Below are 24,126 nucleotides of genomic sequence, written 5' to 3'. Positions count from 1 at the left end.
AGAGAAACTATTCTATGTATTTCTTATAAAAAGCCCAAAAGGAGAAAGGCAGAAGCCTACGCTTAGTTTTTAAAGTTCGGCGTCTGTTCTATTTTAGCCCATGCAACTACGTGCTTGGCAAAGGATTCCTCCCAAACCATCGTCAGAAATCTAGGCAAAGTCTTTACAGTCCCGTAAAGAGCCAAAATTATCCTTGCCCACCGGCACAGAGACAGAGGAGAGGCAGTGTGCGACTCCCCTGTTTAAGGTCACTGGAGATGCAGGTGACAAAACACATTAGCCTTCGAAACAGCCCCCTCATGAAACAGCCCCAACAGGCTTTGTCCTAGAGTGCAGAAAAGCTGGGATGCAGGTTTGCTTCAAACCCGCCACAGTGTAAGCCTCGCTGGAAATGCACCTCGGATCCCAGGCTGACAGAGAGGCGACACAAGGACATTTTTCAGGGCAGGACTAGGAAGGGCAGGACCGTTGCCCTCTGTCTCTGTCAACAGCAGCATGGAACGAGTTTTCTGCAGGACCGACAATGGGATTGAATAAAAACATAGCACAAAAATGTCAAGATGGAAAATGTCATAGCTCAACACTACTCAGGAGATAAAAATGAACTCTAATCTTCATTGAATACAAACACAAAAAAAACCCACCAGGGATGTAGCAAATAAATTATTAACAGTGCTGAAAGTAGGGGGAATGAAAGATTTCACTACTTCAGTGTTTTACGGGAAACTCCAAAAAAACCTTTGCTTCTTATCAGTGAAACATCTTAATTCTGGCACACTTCTTCATGACTTTGTGTTGCAGGGAAGCTTATCGCAGGCTGAAAACCCCCTTTGAATCTTGACAGTGGTTTTGCAGAGAGGGGTTTCTGGATGGATTCTTAAAGGAGAATAAGGGGACAAGACCAGTTAGAGCAGAACCAAGAGCTGTGCCGGAGGTGAGATATGCTCCTTCCATTACGACTTGAGTTTGGCCCTGGGGACTTTGTCTGAAAGCGGTACAATCGGGCATGCAGGACAAATTCTTCCTTTAGAGACTCCTAAGTGGGGGTTATTTAGGACACAGCAGCAGGCCCAAATAAGCTCCGTTGAAACCCGCTTTTAAATTTTACTCATCAAAACAAGCAAAAAGAAACAATATATATATAACAATTGAGAAGCCCAGCTGATTCAGAGTTAAATGGTTTCTGAGTTTCCTATCTATTAGATAGAGAAGGAGAGCTGACTCCGAGTTAAGGGGTTTCTGAGTTTCCCCAGGAGATCTCTGAAGCACTTAGGAAGGAAAAAGCAGCCTGCACTGTCATGGCACTGGAAGCAAGTGCCTTCTATCTGGGAATAACTACACTTTTTTCCCTCTGCTGTCTGTATTACACAGGGATTTGGAGGGGAAAAAATAAAGGTGGCAATCAGCAAGCTTTCAGAAAAGATGGGAGAAGGGTAGCGACAAAAAGGAGCTGTGCTACCAGTCTCAAAATTTAAGTGGAGGATTTAAAAATGCATTGAATTATTTTTTTTTTTTTTTTTTAGTAACAATGGAAGAACAGAGCATTAATGGCAGAGCAGTTACTCATGAAGCCCTGAATTCTTTTTACGGTTTCTTCAGCTTTTTTCCTAGAGTTCCTTGCAAAACACTGTCATTACAACACATGGCTTAGTCTCCTGGGAAACTCCAGTGTAGCCACCACTGCACAAGTAAATTCTATTAATCTCAAGCCTTAACTATACTTTAAAACCTACCTGCTGCTTAGCACAGAAATCTCCCCAGCTGGTAAAGCCCTGCTGACAAGACAGGCAGGTCTCAACAATGACAAAACCCATGCCAAGTGCAGGGTCGAAACACTAAATTGTCCAACAGTCCCATCTCCACTGAGGTATATGCATGGCAAGGAACAGACTCTCCCCAAAACATATGTTTTAAAAAACCCCAAAAAGCTAGGCTAATGCATTAGAACAAGAAAAAACAGAGACTGTGAAGGAAAGCTAAAAAATACAGCAATTTGTTTATACCTGTGGAAGACCTCGGGATAAGAATTTGTTAACTAAGAGCCAAGTTAACCCCATTGCTAGCAGAGCTCAGCCAAATACTTTCTTATCTAATCACAGATGGAATGACGAAACTAGGAATCAAAATGAAAAACATTTTTATTCAAACACTTGCATGCCTTTGGTTCTCTTATCTACTAAGCATCAAAAATGGGCAATAGACTCTTAAACCTTTTTTCCTCTCTGCAACAGGAAGATTCACAGAGAGACTTACTGAAGTAAGCTTAAAGGCATAGAAATGTTTGTTCTCTCAGGAAAACCGCATCATCATGCTTTTCCTAATCTTACCAGGAGAAGGACATGACCGCAGTATGCCCGAGTATATTTCCACTCTTTAACAAGAAGCGAAGGACAGTTACGTAGGTGCTGAGCTGTGTGGAGATAGGCAGAGTCTGTTCAGCAGCAGAAAGTCCTGAGCTCAAGAGACTGAAATGTCCAAGGAAATTAGGTACTTGGCTAATGTCAGCTCTCACTAGGCACCTAACGATGCATGAATACAGAAAGTGACAGCAAAGGAACTGCTGGAGACCTGCTTTAAGGCTTTCTGACACCAGCCAGGTAGCATTACAGCTGCACCAGTCTTTCCGTGTGAGCTGCCGTCCCGTGTGCACGGGCTAGCTTCACCCCCGCTGCTAATAGCTATTGACAGAGGAACAGCTTTCAAGAATTTTGGACTGGTGTTAACAAGCTTTTAGAAAGAAGGTGAATGAAAGAACGATTTAAAAGGATAAGCAGGTAAAATGTTCAAGATAAGGAATTAACAAGCCAAAGCACTTCAGAACTCAAATCTCATTCAAGTCAAGAAGAGACTTCTCAATGTCTGACACTTTACAGAACAGGATTTTGGTTGCCAAAGCATTTTCCTTACCTAATAATTCATCTTCTTGCTACAGACTTCTTGTACCTGGGAAGTATGTTCCAGCTAGCTTGAGGAAGATCGCTACATTAAAAACCAGAGAATTTATTTGTGAATTAGGACAGAAAAATGGTCACTTTCCACCACCCACTCTGGACAGCATGCAAATCCACGTCTCTTGTACCTTCGGCACCCACACATCGGTTAGCAGCTTCCTCCTCTATGAGGAAGCCCTTGACAGTTTGCCAGTGGCTAAGGTGGCTCCCTTCTCACATATATTAAACCCTCATCCAAATGAGGACTGGAAGATGAGCCCTTTTCCCTTGTAATGCTTTAAAATGCAATTAACAGTAAATAGTATATCTGAAATATGCCTAGAGAGACACAGACAGGTTCCAGAAGCAGAAACATTTTTGCTGCAAGCAACATTACAGAATCAGTACGGTTGGAAAAGACCTGTAAGATCATCAAGTCCAACCATCAACCAACCCCACCATGCCCACTAAACCATGTCCTGCAGTGCCACATCCACCACCTCCCTGGGCAGCCTGTTCCAGTGCTTCACCGCTCTCTCAGCAAAGGAATTTTTCCTAATATCCAGCCTAAACCTCCCCTGGCGCAACTTGAGGCCATTTCCTCTTGTCCTACCAAGAGCAGCTCCCATCATCAGAAGGGCTTGGTCCACTTGGGGGTGGGGGAGAGTTGTTTTCAATAAATTCTTTGGGAAAAAGGATATATTATCTCAGCTGCTTCACTTCCACATTAATTGGAAAATATATATAAGCTGGGGCTGATATAAAGACTTCTGACAACTGCAAACAAGACACAAGAACATTATCTGGCTAGTACAAGACTAAAATTTTAAAAGACTACAAGCTTGCACACAAGTTTAAAACACTCTTGTACAGGAGTCCAATTCCCCTTTCCCATCCCCTTTTGGTTCCTCTGTGTAAAACCGAGCTGATGAAAGCTCAGTTGCTTCAGAGTGAGCGCAGAAGGAATACTGATGATTTTATATGCATTTGGAGACATTCTCAGAAGAAACTGAAGGGTTGGCAGGAGTTAAAGGAAGTCAGTAGTCTGCCTGCATAAGCTTGAAACAACCCTAAGCCACATGCTGCTTGACCCATCTAGTCTCAAAATCCTGGTGACAATCTACCGACAGTTCTTTACCCTACACATTTGCAACATTCTCTTGGACCTTTGGTGACTGCATATCGCAGTTTGGTAACTATCATCTAAAACAACAGATAAGCACTATAAAAAAGAAGTGACTACCCAACGTATGCATATTTTTTAAAATCCTCTCTCAAATTTCCTTCTCTCTGGCGTTAAGCAGGCACACAGTAAAACAAACAAAATATCCAACTGAAAGTAGATTTTCTGTCTAGGCAGCTTTTAAGAAGACTAAACGATGCAAAAGCCCGAACCCTTGGCTGAGAGAGAGACCGTTTTAGTGAACAGCCCTAGAGAAGGCAACACTACAGAGTGAAAGGAGGAAAGTAAAAAGGGGCTGAAGCTGTCAGTTGTGGCGGAGGGGAGAGGCTAAGAAATAAACTTCCAAAACCTACAGTAAAGCCCAGGATGGAAAAAGAGTCAAAGCCAGGTTGTTCTTGAATTTGCACGCACCCTATAAAAGGCCTGACCAAGGTACTTTATCAGAAATAAAACCTGAAGGCTTGAATTTATTCAAGCAGCGAGCCTTACTTTTGTGCACAACCACCAATATGAGTCTGAAGGACCAAAATTCAACTTTGCTACTTTTAGAAAACCTATACTGCTTAACTCACTGCGCATCCTTAGCAACGCAGGTATGTTTGAAGTGTCTGTTGGATCTGGCAGAACGAACACCCTTCTGACCTGCAGAAAAAAAAAGAATGAACAGTTTGAAGTGGATTTGTTTTGAACCATATGCTGTTCTACGCATATTTAAAACAAATGAAAACTCCCAAACCTTTCTGTAGCACAGCAATTGTCAGTTCGAAGGATTTTTCACACCCCTGACCACATCTGGTTCCTTCAGAGGCTGCTCTGGATGCAAAACAGATATGCTATGAAATAAAAGCTACTTTAAACCATAATGTTGCCATTATTTGTTAACATCTAGCTCTACTACTTTTTAAATTCAGTGTAACTTGCTGCACACTCAACCATAGAGACCTGATGCAGTTTATTCAGCTCTTGTACTGCAGTTATTTCTCCACAAGCTGCAAGTTAACTGATTTCAGTGGATAGCTGAACACTGTCCCATTTCATCTGGGCCTACCGTGAAATTTTGAAAGGAGTCAAGTAACCTTGAACAAAGCACCACAAAGAATTCACAGTTCTCATTGATGACAATACTTTTTATTAGAAAGAATAACAAAGTGCTTTCCATAGGATTCATTTAATACAGAGTTTTTAAGAAATATGATTTTTCCTTTTTGTACGGACAGTTTCGATGTGATGACTTTTCAGTGCAAACGGGGTTCTCCAAGATTCTCCTACATGTAGTTTCTTCTCTGTACACAGTAGTTCAAACATTTATGCATTTGGCAGGTGTGAAACAGTACTGAGGAGTCCATCCTTTAAAAAACAGAGGTTATGTAAAAAGTTTTCAATATGTTACACTGACCAACAGGAATTACATCATTTGTTGTTTAACACAGGTTTAAGGGATGTAATTCCTTCAATACAGTCCTACACACAGATGCATAAAGTTGCTTTCAGTTCTATCAAGAATAATAATCATATATACCAATATAAATAACATTATGAATTTTTACTATATAGACGAGTGTGAAATTGTCTTTTTTTTTTTTAATTAACCTTCTGCTTTTGAGCTAGGGACATCCTTTGAATGCTTGGTGCTTCCTCCGCCTTGGAACTACATCTGGATGGAAGGAAGAACACAATTCAAGGACCGTTCACCCATTCCCCCCTCACTTTTGGCACATGTTTAAAACCAAATTTCTTTTGACACATAAATGCATCATTTTCATGCATTCCATGTCATTTTCCACTTGTTATGTCTGATTCTATCCCAGTCCCCTTTTTTCCTTAACTCCTCTTTCCTTTCCTGCAAATGACAGGGAGATAGTATAGCAATAGCACAGAATTAGGACAGATGATTCAGTGCAAATTCTTACAGACAATGGAATGTATGAAACCAAACAGGCAAGGGGTATCTTCCAAGCAATACATTATTTTTCATTTTCAGCCAACCTAACTGCATTAGGAGGGATATTTTTACAGATCTTTTTAAAATGAAAAACTTCTATGAAGGGCAAGACGTAGTAAGTTACCCTTAAGAGAAACCATATAAAACATTCACCATAAACAATCTTAGTCCAAAAGCTACCTTTCCCCTAGAGTACACGTATACAAATGTCAAAAGAACAACTGAAACGACTTCATGAGTGAAACAGTCGTAGTTATGCACATAAGAAAAGGGTACATGCATATGAACAGTTTCCTTACTGAACTTGTCAGTCACACCCTTGGTTCACTGTTCTCCATTCCTTATGTACAGATCCAAATCACCACTCCAGGAAATACTACATGCCATCTCACAGCACAGTGTCTTTACACAAGAGTACTACTGCAACAAGGATATCATAGAAACACTTTTTCCTACAGGATGAAAGGAATTGGATAAGATCCTCTGAACAGTAACTTGACTGTGGGAAGAAAGGAAGGATTTTTTTTGTTAATGACTAGATGCTTTTGTAGTACAGCCCTTATACGGGAGAAGAATACACATAAACCCACCATTGTATCTATACAAATATGCAAAGGTGTAAACAGATGTTCTGCTTTCTAAGGGACTTGAAACAAACCCAAAGTTTACCCCTAGGCACTTGTGAGTACAGAGCTCCCGCCTCTGAGTTCAGCCTGTACTTGCTGTTTGCTTTGGGACTTCCAGTTGTGAATAACAAACCCCTGTATCCAGGAACACCTCCTGTTGTCAAACGTTTCCCTGCCATCAGCGTAACTATTTAACTAGATGCCAGTCAGCACAGGTTGCCATCTAAACACACAGCTGGGCCTCAGTCCCGCTCCCCTGCAGTACCACCAGCAGAGCCTCTCGGATCCACAGTCACAGTCATCCAAAGGTCTGGAGAGGAGACCCGGCTCCTCAGAAGGTAACTACGCATTCATTAGAAAAGCACAGAGACACATCTGCCGATGGCATTTAGGCACATAAAGGCTTTAAAGGAGCTGGGCCTTCACGTTTGATGCCCTAAATAACAATTATTTCACTAATGTCTGTAAGGACTGGGGCCAAGGGTCCTGGAAATGGAGGCCAGCAACCAACGTGATCCATGTAGGCATAAAATCAGCCTTGAGAATCCAGTTGCAGGATGGGGACCATAGAGAAGCTCCCCTTAACTTCAGAAGTCTCTGAATAAGACAGCATTTTCCACCAGTCTATCGCTGATCTCTGCTAGTATAAAAACGTTTAGGAAAAAAGTCACTGCAAAAGGTTTTTCTGTAAATTTCACATTTTCTATTACATTTCTTTAAGTAAAGGTATAATTTCACTCTACCACAGATGAAGTCAATTTTGCAATTAAGTTTCTTACTAAGAGTGACATACAGCAAATATTAAATTGGTAGCCTATTTAGTAAAGATTCTGTCTCATTTTACCATTTCTCTTTAAATGAGCACATTCACTTGGAAATACTCAATACACCCCTGGTGTGGCTCCTAGGGAGCCAGAGTGAATTTCACACCTACTCTTGAACGTATATGTCCTATTCTCCAATTTGTGTTGTCCATGACATGCACCTATAGATAGGCATTTTTGTTGCCTAGCGTGGAAATGAATCAGTTAAGCCTACTAATTAAAATGACCACCTGATTTCAACTACATTCTTGCCTTGCGTGAGGAAACAGGTCTGATTTGCTTATGTACGCAAAGCTGCTAGCTGATGTTGGGTCCATACAGCAGCAAATCAGGGAAGCGTTAAAGAGAGCTGGTCTGTTATCTGTCTGGTTGTTCAGACACTTCACACAGGACCCAGAGGAAGCAGACAATATTCTAGCATTGCCATCTGGAATGGCAATTCTCCAACACTGCAGCTGTAACTACCTACAAAGTCCATGAATGATCTAAATATTTATCTTCAGAAGGAGGGCTGGGGGAAAGAGCAAATATAAAAAAGAAAAAAAGAAAGAAAAATAGCAGCAGGAGCCAAGTACATTTCCAAAAACAAGGCAGAGCTACATTAGACCATTCAGCCATTATAGGACTGCGATTCGTCCTAAACAACAGCTGAAGCCTTGTGTGAAGTCGTTAATATTAGTATAAAAGCATTTTGCTGGCATAGCTTGTTTCCTGGGGGAAAGCTTACTATAAACTATACTAACCAAAGATACTTTTGTGTTGGGAAGTCGTATTCACCTTACGATCGTTTGTCATTGTAGGTTAGTTAGCAAACCTCCCTCGTGCAGATTCAGCTTTTCTAAAAAAAACTAGCAAATTATGCAGATTGAGGGAAGAAACAGCATACGAGCCCCCACAACGGTGAAATAAGACACTCGCATCGAGTGCCCTCTTAAAACCAGACAGGAAATTTTCACTATACAAAGCAAGAACATTGCAGGAGGGACAAAAAGCCAATCCTTGGACTAAGGCCCCAAGAAGGCAGAAAACAGTACACTGGACATAATTATGTTACAAACATCTCCTTTTTCGCCCTTCAAAGATGTAGTAGGGCACTGCTGACTTTGCTTAAAATGCATAATTTTAGCCCCCCCTCACCCCAAATGTTGGAAATTCAGCAAAATACAATTTGAAGCATTGCAGCTTTTGATATGCTGCCCATTTACTTAAACACATAAATCCACTGACATACTGGCAGTGTTGAAATACATAATCCAAAGAGCATCTATAAAATTTTACTGTTGTACATAAATAATGACAAGGCACAGAACAGCAACCAGTCCAAGAGCTTGTAGGCCAAGAAACCAGAGCATAACCCAGAAGAATATAATTATTACAGGTTCTACTATCCGTTCTCCAAAGTACATCCTTGTGAAGCCTATTCTGATAAGGCTTTTGTTTAGTTCGCCAAAGAGAGTCCCCATCTTTTTATAGTCATCTATCACAGGTTCTGCGGTGTGGTTTCTTTGTTCTTGCTGGACCTGCGGACAGAAGACAAAATTAGGAAATAGGTTGTACAATCAGTTCTAATTACTTTGATTCTGAACAACTCTCAGCTGTTTCTCTTTGAATGTGTAAAAATACGATATACACGCAATAAAGCTACTCCTTAAGTCGAGAAATTGAAAAGGTTATGTAGCTTGTGACTTCGGTACAATGTTTAGGGTTACAGTCACTTGTCCAAACTTGGGACATCTGAAGTGACGCTACAAACACGTGACAGCCTGTCTCTCCTCCAGACGCCACTCTAGAGGGGTAAAGCTCTCCTGTAGGTTGTACATCTTACCTGTCTGTGCAACGTGGATTTCAGGGCAACCAAAACGGAATTAGATGCCTGTAATTTCAGGGAGGGGATTTGACTGAAGTAGATTTGTTATAAATTATTTCCAGAATATCTTCAGAACCACAAGAACAATACAAAACTAGTAAGCACCAACTATAAAGCATTTTGCACCAAAGCACAGGGAACTGAAGGGCTACTGTCACCACTGAAAGAGGGGCACTGGATTCGACCAAGAAAGCGGCAAACGTCCATCCCTATGTTGGCACAGAGAGCTGTGAAAGTCAGGCAAAGGAAGACAAAACCAAGGACTGCACCGATGCAAAGCGGTGGTACAAAGAAGCAAAGGGGAGGGGAAACAAGTTCTGCACTTTTCCCAAAAAGAGAAATGATGGGGCAAACGCATAGGAAGGCAGAAGCACATCTTTAGATGAAGATGCCATGCTTAAATATCACAGAATGATGGGGGTTGGAAGGACCTCTGGAGATCATCTAGTCCAACCCCCTCGCCAGAGCAGGGTCACCCAGAGCAGGTTGCACAGGAATGTGTCCAGGTGAGTTTTGAGTATCTCCAGAGAAGGAGACTCCACAACCTCTCTGGGCAGCCTGTTCCAGTGCTCTGCCACCCTCAAAAGAAAGAAGTTGCTCCTCACATTTAGGTGGAACTTCCTGTGACCAAGTTTGTGCCTGTTACCTCTCATCCTCTCACTGGGCAGCACTGAAAAAAGACTGGACCCATCCTCCTGGCACCCACCCCTTCAGTATTTATAAGCATTGATAAGATCCCCCCTCAGTCTTCTCTTCTCCAGACTAAAAAGACCCAAGTCTCTCAGCCTTTCCTCATAAGAAAGATGTCCCAGTCCCCTAACCCCCTTCATAGCCCTTTGCTGTACCCTCTCCAGCAGCTCCCTGTCCTTCTTGAACCGGGGAGACCAGAACTGGACACAGTACTCCAGATGTGGCCTCACCAGGGCAGAGTAGAGGGGGAGGATAACCTCCCTCACCCTGCTTGCCACACTCTTTTTAATCACTGCAGAAAACATGCGACTGTTTCAACATATAAACTGTAACTAGATTATAGCTTGGAAATTCCATCTCTCCTTTCCCAGCGTCCAGAGATCCTTTGCACAAAACCTTATTGCCATGTGTTTGGGTATAACAGGGCGAACGCGCTTTTAAGATGAACATGTGTTTTCTAATCCTTCCATTAGGCAGCAATGAAAACACATGCAGCAGCTACTCATCAATATTTCAGTCAACTGATCAATAGGTCCAACAAATTGCCTGCAAACTCTATGTGCAATTAGTCTACTCCTGGATCCAAAGCAAACGTGTACCTTTAGTTCTGTCTTGAAGGATGAAAGCTATTCTGCATCCCTGGTTACACGGCACCGTCTCGGTGGAGAAACAAAAATTCCCTCCCACAGCAGTGCCAGGCTCTCCATTAGATAGCAAGTAATAAAGTGAATTCCCATTCCCACAAGAAAACGTCCAGCAAAGAGCAAAGGAAGCTAGTTTATTTTTTTTCTAGGTCAGACTTTAGGCCACTGTGCAGAACCTTCTGACTGAATGAAGGTTGGGTGAAGCACCACAGCTGCTACTGAAAAAAAACCCAGCAAAACCGCCACAGTCCCTCAGCTGTGTCTGCTTGGGTATTGTTTTATTCGCTTATTCATGAAGAATTTGGTTTAAGCTGCAGTACTGAATCCCAGAAAGGGAGGGGTGCAGGAAGCATAAACAGTAATGAATATTGTATTCAGTTTTTCTGCAGTTCTACAGAAGAGCCTGAACGTGAAGAACTGCAGTACTGGAGGTTATGTACTGACAGCCACCGCCTCATCCGTTTTCAGCCCGCTTCTCTGGCCCAGGTCGTTTTCTCCCCCTCACTGGATATGGAAACCCCAGTTTTCAACATTTTGGCTTTAAGTGTGCTTTATTTAATTCAAATAAATGTTGACTCCTCTTTAATTCCAGTGTTTCATGATGAGACTCCCTGAAGAAAGGCAGAGCCTTTTGTGAGCCCCTGCGGACTCGGCAGGGCAGGGTGCTTGCCACCCCGGGGAACACAGTTATTACAGGAACTCTCATCCCTCTATTCCCAAAGAGCACAGGGAGACAAACAAAACTATTAGCCTAAGTGGTATATCGATTGCAGCAATTAGGGAGAAGAGAAAGGGTGTGCTGGGAAGGGAAAATATATTTATTTGCTTCCTGCACGCAGAGATCACAGGGATCACGTGCCTACGGGGTGATGGCAGAGGGGAGCAGAGCGCAGAGACCACTTCTGAGAGAAACAGTTAATGCGTGCAGGAGAAATCGCCACATTTTCTAGCAAAGTAGCTTAGGTTTTGACCCAGCGGCCAGTGCAACCAGGAGGAAAAACCAAACAAATTAATTCCTTGCCTCTGGGTAATTAATGGTACTCAGCAACGTGCTGGAAGCCTTCGCATGGAGCAAGCAGAGTGCGGCACTCGCAAGGAGGCCGCCAGCGGGCACGTTTCCACGAGCTCCCTCTCACCGGGCCAGCTAAGCACAACGAACTGTATGTGTCCATGCTGACGTCTCTCCTGGTATGAGGCAGCTGTAAGACACGGGATTTCCCTAGCAGCCCCGTTCTGCCTTGATAAGCTCACAGCAAGCAGTTGCACACAGCCTCTCAAGCAGGGTACAGAGTAAATTCCACCCTACTTAGGCTGTCCAGGTCTTTTTTTATTTATGGTTTGTTGTGGTTTGTTTTTTTTTTTTAAGCAAGACTATCTCACCCTCTCCTTCTCAAACAAAAGCAGATTCATGAATCTCTAAAGTGATTACGCAAAGCAAGCTTCTAGGCAGGGAGACTGACAAGTGTGTGTTTAATGACAAAACAAGTGTCATGTTATTTTTCCAAATATTTTCAAGAGCTTACAAAACCTTTGAGAACAATCATGGGAATTCTCAAGATTTCAAAGTCTGCTTCAGTTAATTCAGGCTGAGTATGTCTTGCTTCAGGCAACTCAGCAAAAAACCAAGTGAAGCTGAAAACAGATGATCGGCCTTAAAAGACAGATGGCATATTTTTCTTTACTATTGCATAATATTTCACATGCTGGACAAATACGTTTCTATAGAGGTGTAGCTAAAATAGAACCATTAGGGCAAACACCAGTAATGTTACAATACTCAAAATTGCTAAAAAATATTAAATGAGCTTTAACATTGCAGCTAGGAGCTCTCTCACTAACGTTCAGGGCGATAGTAAAACAGCATAGAGTCCCGCGTATGTGCCAGTAGCTCCCAAACCATACCCTCAGAACCAAATACTTCTTTTTTTTTTTTCCCCCCAAAGTACTTTTCTAAATGTTTTTAGAAACTGGCTGTCTTCAGCAAGCACACAGTTCCCAGCTGACTCTTGATTTCCATAGGACTATTTTCATACTAAATCTTTTTCTGAATCAGCCTGAAGCTAGACAGACACTACCAGAACAGAAAAACACGGACAGAGAAATGTACCCATTCTGAGCAACCCCCCCATCTCACAACAAAACAGAGCTTCCTCATTTAAAAGCAAAAGAAGTTTCTGTTTCAAAGTTGCTCGCTTTAAAAATCAACAACCCAGCCTTGGCCTCACAACTTAGAAGAATTTTTTTGTGTATCAAGAGGGAGCAGAGGGAGCTTCTTTACCTGCACTAGCCCGAGGGAAAGCGTGCTTTCAAGGCCTTTGCAGCAGCTCTTCTCATTGCTAACACATGCTGTGCGGGGGGCACCCCCAGACTTCACCTGCCACAATGCAGGAGGGAACACGAGAGAGGTCTGCTTCATCTGCAGTAGTTTGTTTGCCTTTCCTCACTCTTTGAAAGACAGGAGCAGTGAAGAAATTCAGAGGGGCCAGGGGAGCATTTGTTTCCCAACCTAACGTTTCTTATCAAATTGCTGGAATGAATTACTCCTTACTGCAATTTAAATTAATTTTAAATCTAAGTGATCTTATTGTAGACACACTGGGATCATCAATGCCCTTAAAGCAAATTACACTAGCAGATTCCTTTATACAAATGTAGAACCACGGTGTATGACTTCATTGCCTCAATTTTCCTTTCATTTTATATTCCTTAAATGCTTTCATACAGTGTAATAATTTTTTTTTTCATTTAAAAATATTTCATAGCATCATAGAATGGTTTGGGTTGGAAGGGACCTGTAAAGGTCATCTAGTCCAACACCCCCTGCAATGAGCAGGGACATCTTCAACTAGATCAGGTTGCTCAGAGCCCCATCCAACCCGACCTTGAACGTTTCCAGGGATGGGGCATCTACCACCTCTCTGGGCAACCTGTGCCAGTGTTTCACCACCCTCATTGTAAAACATTTCTTCCTTATATCTAGTCTGAATCTACCCTCTTTTAGTTTAAAACCATGACCCCTTGTCCTATCACTACAGGCCCTGCTAAAAAGTCTGGCTCCATCTTTCTTATAAGCCCCCTTTAAGTAGTGAAAAGCCACAGTAAGGTCTCCCCAGAGCCTTGCCTTCTCCAGGCTGAACAACCCCAACCCTCTCAGCCTGTGCTCATAGGAGAGGTGTTCCAGCCCTCGGATCACTTTTGTGGCCTCCTCTGGACCCACTCCAACAGGTCCATGTCTTTCCTGCACTGAGGACTCCGGAGCTGGACGCAGTACTCCATACTCCATTTCATATTTGGTTTCTATTTTTGACTTTATATTACTTAAAACTAAAAATAGAGCTATCATATGGGACAGAAGGGGAATTGTCTGATCTGTCCCGTTGCTCAGCACGTATGCACAAACTTTCTTCACAAGCCTACTGCAGTACCCGAAGGTTCCCATCAAGAACCCCGTTTTCTCTTGTCTTTTCAGATGTTTGGTGTTACAAAATTTCCCTTCCTATTCAAAATGGCACATTTTCATCAGCAAAGCTGTTGTCTGCTGTCTCCCACTGTTTACTGGCAGAAAGGCAGAACTTGAAGATCCAAACTCTGAAAAACTTTACTACAGAAATTTTGTAACCGAATTTACCCAGCTGTTATGGCCAAATGGCTTAGGGGCTTGGATGCTTTAAGGAGAGCCGTGACGTGCCCTCTCAGAAGCAGGATGCCATAAAAGGACCTTTTTTCAGAATGAAAGTTTCCGAGGAGGTCACAGAAGAGACACTAAGCGCAAGTTCTGTCCACTTCCAGCACAGCTGGTGCTCCTACATCCCTGAAGTGCTTCCGAAAAAAAAATCTCCCATGTAATTGAATGTTTTCCCGGACTAGCTTTATAACAACAGAGAAGGTTGTCAACTCAGCCTACTGAAACCAACAAACATCTGGCTGTAATGTTCATCATCAACATAACACACAAAATTATGTGTGTTCTGACCACTAACTACCCTTGCTTATGGCAAACTTCCACCGCGTTCACTCAAACTCACTGCTGCCTAAATTCAGGAAAGCACATGGTAAGTCACGATGGGAGGCCACTCCACACCAGTCTGCCAGCAGGAACTTTTTCTTGCTTACCCCCTTCCCATCAAGGGAAGAAACCATCTTTGCAATGATTCACATGCTACTCGCTAGGAGAGGAGGATGAAGTTAGCACTGAACTTTTCGCAGCCGTTTAAGGCTGATCCCTGCCTGCACCTCCTAAGTATAATGTAGCCAGTTCAAGGTCTTCTCCCCTCAAACTGCTGGAAGCACACAGTTCCTGCCCCCGACCATTTACAGATCACATCAAGTAACTTTGCCAAGCCCTTGGAGGATGCACAACACAAATGCATCCGAAGGAGACACGAACTTACCCAACACGCTTGGGAAGTTACTTTCTTGTGGCTAATTGAAGAGAGCATGGAAACACAGATTTACCATTTCTTCTTTCTGCTATCAGCAACGCCAGATCACTGAAGGACAGCATCAATGATGTCCTTCTACACAGTATCAATGATGTCCTTCTACAAAGACTAGAAGTCCTTACACAGCATCTCCAACAAGCTCTGCCTGGAGGTCCCTCAAGCTTCTCCTAGGGCACTGCTGCAGCACCTTCCTCAGCAAGCGATGGAGCCCGGCACCCACGCTCAGAGCACCCCGCACTTGCTGGACGTTGTGGATTTGCCGGCCATGTGCAGATCACACACGACAAACTACTGCAACATCTGTGTGCAGGTGAATCTCTACATGCTCAGGATTGCCACCCTCGCCAGAACAACTTGGGCCTCCCAGGGCTCATCCCTGGAAAGAAGAAAGTGGTCCAAAAGGAGCGATCCAAGCTGCTCTGGCAGCTGCAGGCAGTGCCTCCTGGAAGAAAGACAGCCCTGCTTCATCACATACCTCGCTGCTGCAAGGCAAGCGTGATGGGAGAGGTGCTATGGGGCTTCAGATTCAGGATAAAAAAAAAATCCATTCAACTACTCTGAAGGTATGGGATTCTTCAAAACAAACCAAATAACATTCCTCTTCCTATTTTCCATGATTAATGAATTGAAGATACCCCAACAGTTGTCCGTTGCTGAGACAACTTGAAAAATTCCCACCCCGCACTCAACTTGACAACAGCACCAGGCCGAGCACAAGTCTATCCGCTTCCCTTTTCTCACATCAACTGCCCAAAAGGCTGTGACACAAATGTGAACTCCAGCAATGGAGGAGAAAAGTCCAATGGATTGGGAAAATAACTGCTCTCCAAGTAAAAGCTTGTGATTTTACAAAGAAATGCTGCTGGGCAACGGCGGCAAAGAGAGAGGGGAGTAGGAAACAGGCATCCATAAAGTTCATCTCCAACGCAGAAAAGCCGCAGCATTTCCTAATTGTTTGTAACATGCCTCACAACACAACCAGTCCCATTTATCGTCACAAAAGAAAGAAAAAGACATGGCATATTTATGGGAATTATTTCCACATTAGATAGAAAAGAAACCCCTTTTGAGTTTAGCAGCAAACACGTGTTTAACGATATCTAAATGATATGTTAAAAAAAGCGTCATAAAGAAACACAGGGATATCATGTTTACATACCCACCCGCACATTTTTCTTATTTTCAAGTAAAAAGTTTCCACTGCAGTATTTAACTGCTCACTGTCTATTTTACTCCAGCCAAGGTTATTTTTACTCCAGGGAACAGGTGGTGTGTCCGATAGCTGAAGCCCACAGACACTTAAATGTCAAAAAAGCCACTGAGGTGTGACTTTAGGAACATGCTTACTTACTGAAAAATACTCCCGTATTTTTGAAAGCTGGAACATTAATGCTCAGAAGAGAGCACCTCACAAAGTCATCTCTTTTTAGAGGATGCAAACTAAAACTGAAAATACTTCATGCTCAGTCTTACAGAAAAATATGAGAAGAAAGTGAGCAGATGAGAGAGACCAGGAGGGAAGAAACCACAAGTTCCCCCCCCCGCCCCCCAAAATAAGAGACCAACTTCTGTTGGGTGCAGATGGGGACATGTACCAGCCAACACCCAGCTAAAGATATTCGATAGTAAGCTAAGTCCTGGAGGAACGAATTATCCAGTCTTGCCAGTACTCAGACATCTGACCGCCCAGTGTGTTGCCATGGGCAGGTTTTGGAGATTTGCAGCGAACGGCAAGTTCCCAGGTCGTGGCCTCCCCTTCCTCCGAACCACAGCCTTGCCCCGTCGCAGGGCACCGGCACGAAACCCTGCCACACACGGGTCGGCCGGGCGCAGGCTTGTTGCCTCCTGCTCCGCCGCATACGCAAACCAGGCAGTTTCGTTACTAGTAGCAGCTGGTATGTGACCAGGATATCACCCTGCTTTCTCATACTTACAAAGATTTCTTAGGTCTAATTAAAAGAAAGTGGAAATTTCCCCAAGAAGGGCAACTAATTTTATTGGAAACGTTTCTGATTTTCTGCCTCTTCTACTATAGCGGGAAGAGAATGGTATCCCTTCGCATCCTTTGCTAGCATGAAACTAATGATTAGTATTTGACCTTGTCAATGTAAGCAGTAAAAAGACCTTGATACTCAGCCAACAGACTATTAAGACAACAAAATTAATTTCAACTGTCTGGAGGAAAAAAAACCAAAACAAAAACCAGGTTCATTTCTCCAGGCTAATTTTAATCTGTTATTTAAATATGAAAAGATGAATGGATTAGGAAATGAGAAAGAAAAATCATACCTCACACTTCCAGATGAAAAACAAGACAGAGAAAAACTAAGTTTAACTTGTTCCTTTGGGGAAAAAAGAAGCAAATGCAAGAAAGCTAGAAAAATTCTTAATACCAGAAGTACTTTATAACAGCTACCAATAAAAGTGACATACTTTTAAAAAAATTGTAAAACAAAGATTAGGTTAACATTCATTTCACATCAAGAATCTAGACACCATTTATAAAATAGAAACAAGATGTTTCTATAGAAACAAGCAACAACATAAGAAAAGCAACGGCACTGTATTCCCTTTAGTCAGCTTTTACGGCAACTCAAGTTTAGGCTCAACAGTTGCTGGAACAAACTTCGAAATACCAGGAGCAGTTTTGTGGTAAGGAGATGAAAAGGCTTTTCCAGATACTGAATTTGTGCCTGTGCAGAGCAGAGAAGGCTTCAACAGAGGCATCCCTCGATAAACCGTCTTGGAGTCCCACAATTTCAGGAGTAAATTTCCCCAGGAATATGACCCCAGATGAGAAACTGTCCCAGACAAGAACCCAGCATGGGAGGGTCCAAGGGAGAGGAAACCTGCCTCCCCTCCACATTAAGATCTGCTGCTTATCCCCCCCCATTTTAGGCTGCTGTCTGCACTCTCTCTTATGCTTCTCCCCCCCCCCCCATTTTAGGCTGCACTCTCCCTTATGCTCCTGCTACTGTCCCTATAACTCGATCCCATCCACGCTGCAATTTTACATAGAGACTAGATCAAAAGCAATTTGTAACCCATCTTTTCCTTACACCTGCAACACTTAATTTCCATAGGATTTTGTTTTTCAAGGTTCCCCCACTAAATTGGTCCCCCACTAAATCGGTCAGCTTGACACAGCAAAAGGCTTGCAATCCACCGTACGTTCAGCGTGGTATTGACGCAGTGGCTTGCTGAAAAGCAACAGCCGTTAATTTCACCTTTTAAGGAGAGGAAATTTGTATTCGCTTCTATCTCCAGAATACTTTTTTCTTTGAGAAAATAGGATCTTCACATTATTAAGGCAGAGCATGCTATCCTATCTATTGTAGGTGCTACAGGTATGCCTGACGGGTTTTTTTTTGTTCTACTTCAAATGCTGTCAAGCCTCAGAAAACCCACTAATGCTTTTTAGAAAGTTATTATCACGTATTGTTATGTAGCTATGAACCTCTGCAGCAGAGTTAAATCATTTGTAGTGCCAGAACAAATTTGGGATTAAGCCTTCCCTGTCAGCTATTACTATTTTCGGTTTGGAAACAAATTCCAACAACTGCATGCAGGAGAAACCTACAATTTTCAGATTATCTCAGTATGGAATAAATTAGAAATAGGTTTCTAGCCTTAGGCACCATAGTTTCCACACATACAAGTTTATTTTAAAACATTCTTGGCCTCTACTGACTTATGACTGAAGTGATACTGTTCCAGGCAACACGACACACATCCATGCTACGATCCAATGAAACATTTACAAGAGGGCTACCACAAGGCCGTTGGTATTATCCTCGAGTTTTGTTTCAGCTCATTCTTTCCATGCTGGAGAAATACTAGTGATACTGGAAACTTACTCAAAAGGTTCAGGACTTGAACTTAGCTAAGACTCCCATACCTCTTCAACATAACTCTCAATGGGAAACACCAAAAACCTTTTGTGACAGCTTCTCTAAATCTGAACCCATCTATCATTAAGATCAAATACTCCACTTATACAGATAAAACCCTGTTCAAAATAATAATAAAACATCCCAAAGGGCTACAAACTCAGGTTAATGAAAAGGTGATTGTCTAAGCTAATTTACCTACTTGCAAATACACGTATCACATAGTAACTCTGCATTTAGACGTTTTCTAGGAGAAGCGTTGGTTTGAGCTTAGCTGTCGGACAGCACTTTGGATGCTCTGTACCCTAAACCAGCATGAGGTGGAGATCCTGGCCTCACTGAAGCAACTGGGAATTTTGCCATTGCCTTCAACTTAGATTACAAGATACTGAAACCCATCACAGCCCAGACAGACAACTTTCAGTACAGAAGAGAGCCACAGTGCCACGGCTTTCAGGAACTCTGTCTGCTGTAACACAGCTTGGCTTCGAAGTCCCTAAGGATGGCCCGGCTGTTGTGCCTCTTGCTAACACCACCTCATGCCCTACTGTAATGCAGGACTTTTGCCTCGCCTTTTGTTACGACACACTCGCACGCATTCCACTTTTCTATTCTTATTTCGTGCTTTAATTTATAGGTGTTGATGAGATTTAGACTGTAGTAATATGACAAAGGCTAACCTATTTTAGAAAGTGGGTTAGGGAAAGAGATTTGAGGTCCTTAACTCTAGCAATGTTGAAAATACAGGACAACTTGTGTGTCTGACTAATAACTTATTAACAGTTAGGAAAAAATTGTGAACTCGCAGGGCGAAGCAGCAACCTACTCCCATGGCTTCAGGCGCAGCTGAATCTGTCGGTGCCTTCACATACCACTTGTGAACACCAGCAACACAATATAGCAGAGGTGGAAGAAACTACCCAGCTTCTGCACTGCTTTGAAGACTAAAGTAAGGGTAATTATTCTCATCTTCGCATGCAAACCTACAAAGGATATTAATCACATTATCATCCAGTTCTGCTTTTAAATCTAATCACTGAAGCAGGTAATTCTACAGTCTATTGCAATAATGAATTCGAAAGGCTATATACAACATTTAGTAACATATCCTTCTATTCTTTTAAAAACGTACATGTCAGTAATTTCATTAAGCATGTCCTTGCTGACATAATAATAAGCTTCAATAGAAAATCAAAGCCAGAGGGTTTCGCATTAAATAAATAGATTTATTTCCTACAAAGTACTCTCTTTCAAAAAAATATTAAAGGGTGTATACATTATTGTTTAGGTCCTGCTTGTCAGGAAGGTATTCTTTTAGCATTACGTTACTAGGTATGATCTTACACAAACTGAGTTTGGAGGAAATGGGGAAAAAAAAACAACACATCACACCCAGGTTGCCAGCCCCACATCCTCACCTAAAAAAAGCTCTCAAAAAGGCCAAAGGCTTTGCTGTCACGCAGGCTTTACTTTTCACCAGCTGAGAGAAGTAAGAATTTACACCGTGAAAGCAGATTTTGACCCACTTCTTTTGCATCGCATGTAACACTAAGGTGGCACGCATATTTACCCTTCAGAATCGAACACGACACAGGAGAACGCAGGCTGAGGACCAGCAGTTCCGTTAACAGTGCAAACACCTTCAGCAAACACAGCAACAACGCTAGGCCTCCATGGGGGACTCCAGGTAAGGGCTTGGCCTGGAAACAAGATTCCTGCCCGCTGGAACGGCAGGGTTCAGCAAGAGCCCCTCCATGAGAGCAGAAAGGGCAGGGGGAACTGGTTATTTTGAGAGAAATCTGGACACGCTCGTGAAAGCAAAAAAGTGACAGCATGTGACTAGGCTTGGTGACCCAGGAGCCCTTCCAAATCACGCTACATGTCCGGGCTACTCCTGAACAAGAGAATGTGGGACTTTTTGTCAAAGTTTGCAGCTAGTGTATGTACCGCTAAATCCTTACCTAGCTTTAGTCTTCCCTATACGTAAAAATAAAATACTCGTATTTATTTATCAAATTATGATTATTTTTACTGTTATTATATACAATATTCACATTCTAGATGTATATTAAATAAAAGACAACCATTACTCCTTATTTCCAAATCTAGTTTATTGTTTGTCCAGCTGCTGGCACCTCAATATGCAGAAAAAACACTCCACATGACAGTGAAACATCTGCAGTCAACAGGAAGGATATTCTCTTTCTCCCTCATGGCCTATTTAAAATTTCTGCCTTGCTACCCTAACGTTATGCCCCAACTTGTCCGAAAGGGCCACGATCGCTACCTGTGCCTGAGAAGAGTGGGAAGAGAGTTTCTCTGCCAAGCGTCCCTGCGGCCACTCAAGCGGTACCTTTACCAACTTCATTTTAAAATGCGCATAGGCAAGACTGGAAAGCAGTTCTTCAGTCCGCACCATCCCCTGAAACCACACCAACACACTTGTCACTAGGAGAGAAGCAGTGGTAACCTGCTGGCAGCTCACTCCTCAGCCAGGAGTTACAACCGGTTTGAGAGCAGTAACATCCGAGATGATCTGACTCCCCTTTTTCACCTCTCTTTCCAGGGAAGGAAGACAGCAGCCAGACTCTCCTCCTGCAATATCCTTGCAGATGGGCTTGTGGACACAGAGAGGGGAACTGCTGTGCCTCTTAGAGCATCCAGCCGCACCCTACATTTAGGTACGTGCCCTTCTCTGTCCCTTTTTTTTTTTTAGAGAAAGGGACAAGGAAGATGCACTGACTTACGTAAACGGTCACTGAGTGAATTCTCAGGTACCAGCATCTTTCAGAAGTGACCTGCTTCTAGCTGTAACGTCAGGCAAGTACAACCAGACACTTTCAAATACGAAGCTATTCTAGCTGTGAAAGGGCTCACTTATGGTTGAGCACAGTCACAACCAACTTCTAAGACTTTTCAACAGAAATAATTAACAAATTTAAAAGACAAAACTGCCTGGAAATTACTTTGGGATGCACTCCAGCAGCTCTGTTTGCCCCTGTGCAATTATCAGTGCTACTGCATTTCTCCCAGCCGCTGAAGGGATCATTACAGAAGTATTGAATATGGAAAAGGTTGTGCTCTTTTTTTCTTTAAATGAAATATCAATAAAGGTGCATGAAGAACACTGCCTTTGTCTAAGCATGGGGACAACGCTGCCTGCAAAACAAAGAGTGCGTGGAAAGCCATTTTCTAATTAACAATAGGGAAATGTAGCCGGCTCCTTTCCTTTCCCAAGCAAAAAGCCCACTTCCATCCACCATGCCATAAAAATACATACCCTAAAGAAAGCAGCCCAGTTAAAAAAGGAGTCGATTTTCTTTTTTTCTCCCATTGCAATACAGTCAATTTCATAAGTAATAAAGACACTGAAAGCTTAAAATATTGCAGGGAACACGCCTAAGTAGCAACGGCACCCCAGTTCTTTCCAGCCAGACGTTCACCACGTGGATGCTGGGCAGGGACCAGCCTTGTACATCCGCTCCCATCCTTTTCCACGGGGAATAAGCGTCTCGGAGGGAAGAACGAGGGCCGGGGGGGGTGGTACACGGGGACACTCCAGCATCACGCACGGGCAGCCCCAGCAGCTCGGCTGGGTTGCATAAGCCCCGCTGCAATGGAGCGCTACCCGGGAGAGGCTCGCACCATCGGCGGGCTCTAACGGCAACGCCGCGGGAGATGAATCAAAAGGCGTTTACGGTTTTCTCTTGAGTGACGGCGGGGGCAGCCCCGGGGCCGGGGCGGGACGCCGTGGGCGTCCCCCCCCCCCCCCGCCACGGCGTCCCGCCCCGGCCCCGGGTCAGCCCTGAGGGAGCAGCCCGCCATTCCCCACCCCTCAGCCGCTGACACCCGCCGGCTCCTCCGGGGCGCCCCGGCTCAGCCCTGAGGGAACAACCCGCCATTCCCCACCCCTCAGCCGGTGACACCCTCCCGCTCCTCCGGGCCCCCCGGCTCAGCCCTGAGGGAGCAGCCCGCCATTCCCCACCCCTCAGCCGGTGACACCCTCCCGCTCCTCCGGGCCCCCCGGCTCAGCCCTGAGGGAGCAGCCCGCCATTCCCCACCCCTCAGCCGCTGACACCCGCCGGCTCCTCCGGGCCCTCCGGCTCAGCCCTGAGGGAGCAGCCCGCCATTCCCCACCCCTCAGCCGCTGACACCCGCCGGCTCCTCCGGGCCCTCCGGCTCAGCCCTGAGGGAGCAGCCCGCCATTCCCCACCCCTCAGCCGCTGACACCCACCTGCTCCTCCGGGCGCCGCCGGTGCCGGGCGGACGCCGCCCCCGCTTCCCGCTCGCATTCCCCGAGCGGCGGCGGTGGCTGCGGTAGTAGCTCAGCCGCCGAGCCCATGGCTCCTCCGCGCCGAATCCGCCGCTACCGCCTTGGCGGGGCGGGACCGTCACGGGGTCCGGGGAGCGGCGGGAGGGCGGGGAGCGGGAAGGCGGCCCCGCGGCGGGGGTGTGGGGGCCGGCGGGAGGGAGCCGCTTGCTGCTGGGTCCCGCCTCAGGCGGGAGCCGCCGAGGGCCTGCGGCCGGAGAGCTGCTTGCTGCTGATTAAAGCAAAAAAAAAAAAACCCAACGACCCGCTTGCCCAAGCTTTTAAGACCAGGAAACGCCGGGTGTTAATAAAGGGTTACTTTTAGCACCGCTCCCTGTTGGTGTGTCTCTGGGGAGGAACGCCTGCCTGGCAGCCTCTTGGCAGCGTGAGATGTGATATTCGCTGTTCTTCCCCAGAGAAAGAGAAAACACCGGCCTCGCTCTTCCGAAACTGTCCGAATCCGCTCCTCTCATCTTTAAAACCAGCTGATGCACACCTGGAAGGAGGAAACGCAACAGCAAACCCAGAAGATAAGGCTTAGCGTCCAGCAAAGCTCAGGGGGGACGTGACTGAAGCGTCAACGAGGACGTGCCACGCACAGGGGTGCGCCTGGCTCCCGCTCCTCGTCCTGGAGCTCCGCCGTACCCCCGCGGAGAAGGACCTCTCCTCGGCCAGCCCCGCGGACCTTACCGGTGCTGGCCACCCCGGTACAGCACGGCGAGGAGCGGGCCTGAATGCGTGGCTGGATTTTGGTGCCTGGCATTCCCAAGCTGTGGTGG

The 24,126-nt window shown here is 44.5% G+C and overlaps 1 protein-coding gene across 1 annotated transcript; it reads right to left on the bottom strand.

Moving 5' to 3' along the window:
- Nucleotides 1–8,779: 8,779 nt before the first annotated feature.
- On the bottom strand, nt 8,780–23,380 carry FAM241A (family with sequence similarity 241 member A). Its single transcript, XM_059818221.1, has 3 exons — nt 23,273–23,380; nt 12,740–12,760; nt 8,780–9,019 (listed from the first exon to the last, which is right to left on the bottom strand). The coding sequence occupies exons 1-3, from the start codon at nt 23,378–23,380 to the stop codon at nt 8,780–8,782; spliced, it is 369 nt and encodes a 122-aa protein (XP_059674204.1).
- Nucleotides 23,381–24,126: the final 746 nt, after the last annotated feature.

The sequence above is a fragment of the Gavia stellata genome, chromosome 5 (assembly GCF_030936135.1).
Source record: "Gavia stellata isolate bGavSte3 chromosome 5, bGavSte3.hap2, whole genome shotgun sequence".
In the NCBI taxonomy this organism is placed as follows: Eukaryota; Metazoa; Chordata; class Aves; order Gaviiformes; family Gaviidae; genus Gavia; species Gavia stellata.
This window is presented reverse-complemented; position numbering and strand designations above follow the sequence as displayed.

Excerpts from the sequence above, each read along its gene's own strand:
- FAM241A (XM_059818221.1), bottom strand. The coding sequence starts at position 23,380 with ATGGGCTCGGCGGCTGAGCTACTACCGCAGCCACCGCCGCCGCTCGGG. Across the intron at positions 12,761-23,272 it reads GGCGGCGCCCGGAGGAGCAG|GCTGATTCAGAAAAAGATTT; the intron begins GTGGGTGTCAGC and ends GTCTAGCTTCAG. Across the intron at positions 9,020-12,739 it reads CTGATTCAGAAAAAGATTTA|CAAGAACAAAGAAACCACAC; the intron begins GTATGAAAATAG and ends CCGCAGGTCCAG.